The sequence below is a fragment of the Coturnix japonica genome, chromosome 28, assembly GCF_054131305.1.
Source record: "Coturnix japonica strain WE chromosome 28, WE-NBRP24, whole genome shotgun sequence".
Lineage (NCBI taxonomy): Eukaryota > Metazoa > Chordata > Aves > Galliformes > Phasianidae > Coturnix > Coturnix japonica.
Window position 1 is genome coordinate 3,464,227 of NC_140690.1, and position 5,107 is coordinate 3,469,333.

At 52.7% G+C, this 5,107-nt stretch overlaps 2 protein-coding genes across 2 annotated transcripts; both read right to left on the bottom strand.

Moving 5' to 3' along the window:
- Positions 1-794: 794 nt before the first annotated feature.
- LOC146756065 (zinc finger CCCH domain-containing protein 11A-like) lies at positions 795-2,595 on the bottom strand. The gene is made up of 6 exons (XM_085524791.1): positions 2,502-2,595; positions 2,252-2,338; positions 2,061-2,165; positions 1,610-1,749; positions 1,367-1,434; positions 795-888 (listed from the first exon to the last, which is right to left on the bottom strand). Exons 1-6 carry the CDS (start codon positions 2,593-2,595, stop codon positions 795-797), a joined length of 588 nt encoding a protein of 195 aa, XP_085380917.1.
- Positions 2,452-3,714, bottom strand: LOC146756066 (zinc finger CCCH domain-containing protein 11A-like). Its single transcript, XM_085524842.1, has 3 exons — positions 3,620-3,714; positions 3,316-3,435; positions 2,452-2,789 (listed from the first exon to the last, which is right to left on the bottom strand). Exons 1-3 carry the CDS (start codon positions 3,671-3,673, stop codon positions 2,646-2,648), a joined length of 318 nt encoding a protein of 105 aa, XP_085380968.1. The 5' UTR covers positions 3,674-3,714; the 3' UTR covers positions 2,452-2,645.
- Positions 3,715-5,107: the final 1,393 nt, after the last annotated feature.

The window sequence follows — 5,107 nt, forward strand, 5'->3', positions numbered from 1 at the left end:
GATGGGATGGGGTGGGATGGGATGGGATGGGGAACGGGAGGGAATGGAAAGGAACGTAAGGGCTGTGCCAGCAATGCCGCCGCCAGAGGCCGCCCAGGCCCCGACCACCGGGGTACCACGAAGCCACGGCGGCTGCTGGGGCCGCTCCCTGCACAGCGGCTTTGCCCCCAGCTCCTGAATCCCCCGTCGTTGTGTTCCCCCATGAGCCCCTGCCCTGAGTGCTGTGCTTCAGCCTCAGTTATTGAGCCCACTGTTACTGCCTTCTCAAAGGGTTGCCCAAGGAATCAGAACAGCAGAGCTCCCATTGGGCCCAAGGCAGAGTTTTGCTGAGGGTGAAGGAAGGAGGAAGTTTCAGCCCTGGATGGACGCCGTTCTGTGCCCACAGAGGAGCTTTGTGCCCTCGATGCTGAAGCAGCACCCAGAGCTGGCGGCGGGTGCAGGACCTGAACTCAGAGCCACAAGGAAATCAGAACAGGATGCAGTCAGTGCTGATTGTCACTGCTTTGACTCAGCTTTAAGACTCTGTGCAGAGTCTCAGAAATACCCACAGAGTAACAACAAAAAGGAGCAGGGCTGGAAAGGAACAGGGCTGGTTTTAATTGTTGTTGTTTTAAACTGTCCAATCAGGCGATGGTGTTAAGCCGTCATGTCGGACAGGTCCAGAAGGAGCTCATCCACATCCTCAACGTCACATCAGTTTCTCCATCCAGTTCTTCTGTGAGCTCCATCAGAAGCTCCTCAAGGTTGTTGTCTTCAGTGATGGCTGCTTCCCCCGCCCCTGTGCAGCTCAGCTGCTAATTTTCTGCCCCTTGTGAGGAACATGATGTAGTGTTGGATTCCTCTGGCTGTGCCATGGGGTCTGCGTGGCTTCCTGGGAGCAGCTCCAGACTTGTGGGAAGGAAAAGAGCAATCTACGTGACATTTCTGAGATGTGCTTTCAGCTCTGAGGTCTGTAGTTGACCCTCCCGCCCCTCACACCCACATAGGAATGGTGATTCGATTAACCTGCGGCTGCCTTTGGAGTTAAGGAAACCAGCAGGTGCCTTTTTCATCTGTTCAAGTAGAGCAGTTTGAGTCTGGCAATCAGGGGCTGGGCTTTGTAGCAGAAACACATTGTCACCCTCACTGCTTTGTCTGTAAACATGTCAAGAAATCATCCTCTGCAAAATCCTGCTTGCTGGCTGAGGTACTTTTCCCCATGAACTCAGCAGAGGTTTTGACAAAGCAGTTTCAATGATCTCAGATGACCTCTTCCTTTGTTGCATTATGCCATGACACATCTCAAACACCCCATTTTCCCCCAGTGTGAAAGAACTTCTGTCTGATGGGAAAAGGGCATTAAGGAAGAACAAGTTGTGGTCATCACCTGCTTGGAAGCTTTATGACTTCGGTGCTGAGCACGGTGTATTCGGGCGGGACTGAAGCAAGAGTCTCCTAGGAAGAAAAAAGACAGTATGAAGCACGAGTCAGAGTTTCTACAAGTACCTTGTGAGACATCTGCTGCCTTCAAGGGAAACAGAAGAGCTGTAGAACACTTGGAATTTCTTCCTTTTCTTCAAGGGCAATGTAAACCTTTCATATCCACTACTGCTTTTGCCACTGCTCTTACCATTGGTAGTTTTTTAGCTGGGGGCTCATCCGCGTCCTCAGCAGCAGATGGATGAATTTCTGCTGCTTTTCGTTTCTGTCTCCGCGTTGGGGGGAAGGTGTTTTTCCAATCAATGGGCCTCACAGAGACCCTGCGCCCACCTAAAGTAAAAGGAAGAGAGAGCTGGTACTGTCTTGCTGCGCCTCAAGAGAGATCAAGTTCTCTTATCAGTCCCACCACCCTTCCACAAAGTTAAATACATTTGGCCAGTGGAATTGCATTGCCCTGTCCGGGATTCTCAGCCATGTTTTGCACACGGTCATCTCTGTGTACCAACAACGCATACAAAGGAACAAAGAAACCCAATAGCTGCACTCAGTAATAATCCAGGGCAAGGAAAAGTCTGACAGAGAGCAATGCAAAATGACAGCACTGCTTTTCTGAGGCACCGCAACGAGCTCCTCGTGCTCACCTTTAACTCTTTTCTTGCAGGGTGATTCCCCTGCTTTTCCCTTCTCCTCCTCCGACCGTTTGCGTTTTAGTCCAGCTGGGCCATGGGAGGAAACTGGGATGTCAACTGCAGAGAAGAGTCCCAGGAAAGAACAGTCAGATCTCAGTAGAAAAACAGTGCATCAAACCCAGGAGCCTGTTGAGTATCTGTACCTCTCTCTGGTGCCTTGTCAACCTCTGTCTGGTTCCCCAGACTTTTTGCAAGGCCTCTCTTTGGAGGAAGGCCACTGGTGTCAACTTCTGGAAGAAAAGAAACAAGGAATGATTGATGAGCGTCTCTTTGGGGGCAGGTTTGAGCACAGTCAACCACAAGCTTCACATTTTCAAGCACTGTTTGTTACATTTGCCTTCCGCTGCCCAAATGCTGTGCAGTCAGCACAGACCTGCAGTGCATCTTCCTCACTCCAGAAAAAGCCCAGCACTGCTCTGACAGCCAAAGCACAGACGGATATTTCACTATCACGACTCTCCCCTGCCTCCCCAATGAATGGTGACATGCATCCTGCACCCGCTCAGAACTGACATTCAGAATTGAGCCTTTCATGCTTCACGCCATCGGACACTCACTGTGGCTCAGCAGCGCAGTCGGTCTGTTCCCACCGCGTTCCTTCAGGTGGCGAAAGGCACAGTGTGGTTTCTGGCAGCCTCCGGGCTGGTTCTCCCAGAAGCAGGGAATCAAACTGCGCTGCTTCTGCAGAGAGAAGGAAAGGAAGGGCCATGGAAACAGGCACATCAGGTCTGCAGGGAGATGCCGCGCTCCAACAGCCATCAGAACCCATTGTGTGGAGCCTTAGCTCTGTACCCTCATTTTCTGCCCCTCCTTTCACTACTCCAAGCAGCCAGAACGAACTGCTCTGGAGAAATCCAGGACGGAGAAGGCCCGATAGGGCACAACCGAGCCCTGCTGGCAGGAGGGCAGTGCCACTCTCTCCTACCACCCAGCTCCAGCAGCTTTAGGAGGCTGAGCAATGCGAGCTTTTTGCATCTGGGGAGAAAATGCTTTTGGCTCCTAATGCAAACATCTCCTGCTGTGATATACCTAAGGCACTGAATTGTCTGCCTTCTTTACCTCCTCCCAGTCCCCTCTAGAAACAGAAACCAGTAAGATTTTCACAGTAAACATATCCAGCCTGCAGAAGTGCATTCAGCCCAACCACAGCCATGAAAAGTGGTGTTGTAGACTAAGCTGGAAAGCACATCTTTAGGCAAACACTCACATCAATCCTCATGTGACGGAACTTGCAGTTTCTATTTGAGCAGCCGCCCTCCATCCACAGTCTGCAGACTCGTTCGCTCCCCAGAGCCGCTTCACAGTGGCGGAAGGGGCAGCTGTCTCCCTGCAAGCACAAGGAAACCACAGGAAAATAAGAGCACAGCCTGAAACGTGTCCATGCCATTAGCCCAGGCTGTTAGCAGCGCTATGAGGGTAACATCACCAGCAGGTGATGTTACCTGCTCCACCCCTTTCTCTTCAACATGAGGAAATGGAAGAAAACCCAGGCAGAAGAAAGTCAACCGTACCTTAGTGCAGGTGGAGTAGAAGTAGAAGTAGCAGTCGCCTCTTTGCTGAGACATGGTGAAATTCTTAGAGCCCGTCTGGGTTATCTCCAGAGGAATTCCCTGCTCTTGCAAAGAGACGGTTGTGCTCGAACTGCTTGGATCCCCAAAGAGTCCTCTCGGACCGGAACCCTACAGGAAGTGCCTACAAGGGAAGAATCATGAGGAATAAGCATTTTCCCAGCTTTCTTTTGATGCAGTTTGGGCTCTCGAGGAGGGCAATGCCTTGGAAGCAGCTGGTTGCAAGAACTGTGCCAGCTCTGGAACCAATGTGTGTCTAAGTGCCATGACTTCCCCAGCAAGTGCTGTTCTCCATCCCACCAGCAGTTATATACCTTGCAGCATACATTTTGTGTTCCTGCCATGAGAAGGACTCCATCATCTACCCTTGCTGCAGCTGCAGTGGATGCAGTGCTACCACTCACACGTTTGAGAAACCTCCAGTTCTGGCTTATCCGGGCACAGCTGCAGTTCTCCTCCCTTCCAGCTAACACACCAGTGCAATGGCTGGGCAACACCGTCAGTGAGAGCAGGTAGCACCAGCAGCCACCACCACCGTCACTGCCAGCCGGGACGAGGGCTGACACAGCGTGTCCACACTCTGCGCAGCACTCACGGCTCTGGCACTCACTGGTGGCAGCCGCGGCCCCAGGCAGCGCTTGTGAGCTCACTGTGCTTGTGATGTCACTGCACAGCCCACGGCCCAGCTCAGCACCTGGATCTCACCAGGACTTCAGGGGGTTCTGTTAAAAATGTGCTGGATCCGGGGGTCAATAAAGCACAAGTTGCACTCCATGAAGTCTGTGCTCTCCTTCCCTTCTAATGTCTAAAACAAAGGCTGGGGACCAGCAGCAATTCTGCAGGGCTGTAGCAGCGATGCTCAGTCACGGCTTGAAGCAGAGATTGAGCACCTGGTGGGATGGCAGGGCCAACCCAGGGCAGCTCAGGCACATGCAAACCCCTCCCAGACATCACTGAAGGGTTGGCAGTGCAGGTGAGGGTGTCTGACTGGAGATCACTGCCTGCCTGAGCCCTTCCAATGGTCAGCAGTTTTTTCCTTCCTTTCTGTGCCCACAGCTGCTGCACTTGGGATTATCCTCACCTGCTGCAGCCCAGGACTTTGATACCCCATTATCACTGCTGTGCTTTCCATTGCACTGCAGCATCACACAGGGCAGTAATGGCAGTTCATCATCCTCACCAAAACGTGTGACAGAATCTCACAAGGAATCAATTTCCCCTGCAAACAGCCACTCGGAAGGGCCTCCATTGAGCTGGGAGCTCCTCCCCAGCCCAGCTGTTCTGCTCAGACTCCTTCCAGCAGCCGCCCAGCACCAAACCCAGCTCACCTTATTGGCCTGGTCAGTCCGGGCTGTGCCCAGCTCACACACACGCCGCAGCGGTGCCTGCAGTGGGCTCGCAAAGGATGATCTCCAACAAGGAACGCTCACA

Bases quoted from the DNA above. Each gene is read 5' to 3' on its own strand.
- LOC146756065 (XM_085524791.1), bottom strand. From the start codon at position 2,595: ATGTCACCATTCATTGGGGAGGCAGGGGAGAGTCGTGATAGTGAAATA. The intron at 2,166-2,251 runs GTACAGATACTC...TCTTCTCTGCAG, and splicing joins TGACAAGGCACCAGAGAGAG to TTGACATCCCAGTTTCCTCC. The intron at 1,750-2,060 runs GTGAGCACGAGG...CTTTTACTTTAG, and splicing joins CTGCAAGAAAAGAGTTAAAG to GTGGGCGCAGGGTCTCTGTG.
- LOC146756066 (XM_085524842.1), bottom strand. From the start codon at position 3,673: ATGTCTCAGCAAAGAGGCGACTGCTACTTCTACTTCTACTCCACCTGC. The intron at 3,436-3,619 runs GTACGGTTGACT...TTGTGCTTGCAG, and splicing joins TCTACTCCACCTGCACTAAG to GGAGACAGCTGCCCCTTCCG. The intron at 2,790-3,315 runs GTGAGTGTTTGC...TTCTCTCTGCAG, and splicing joins TCCGTCACATGAGGATTGAT to AAGCAGCGCAGTTTGATTCC.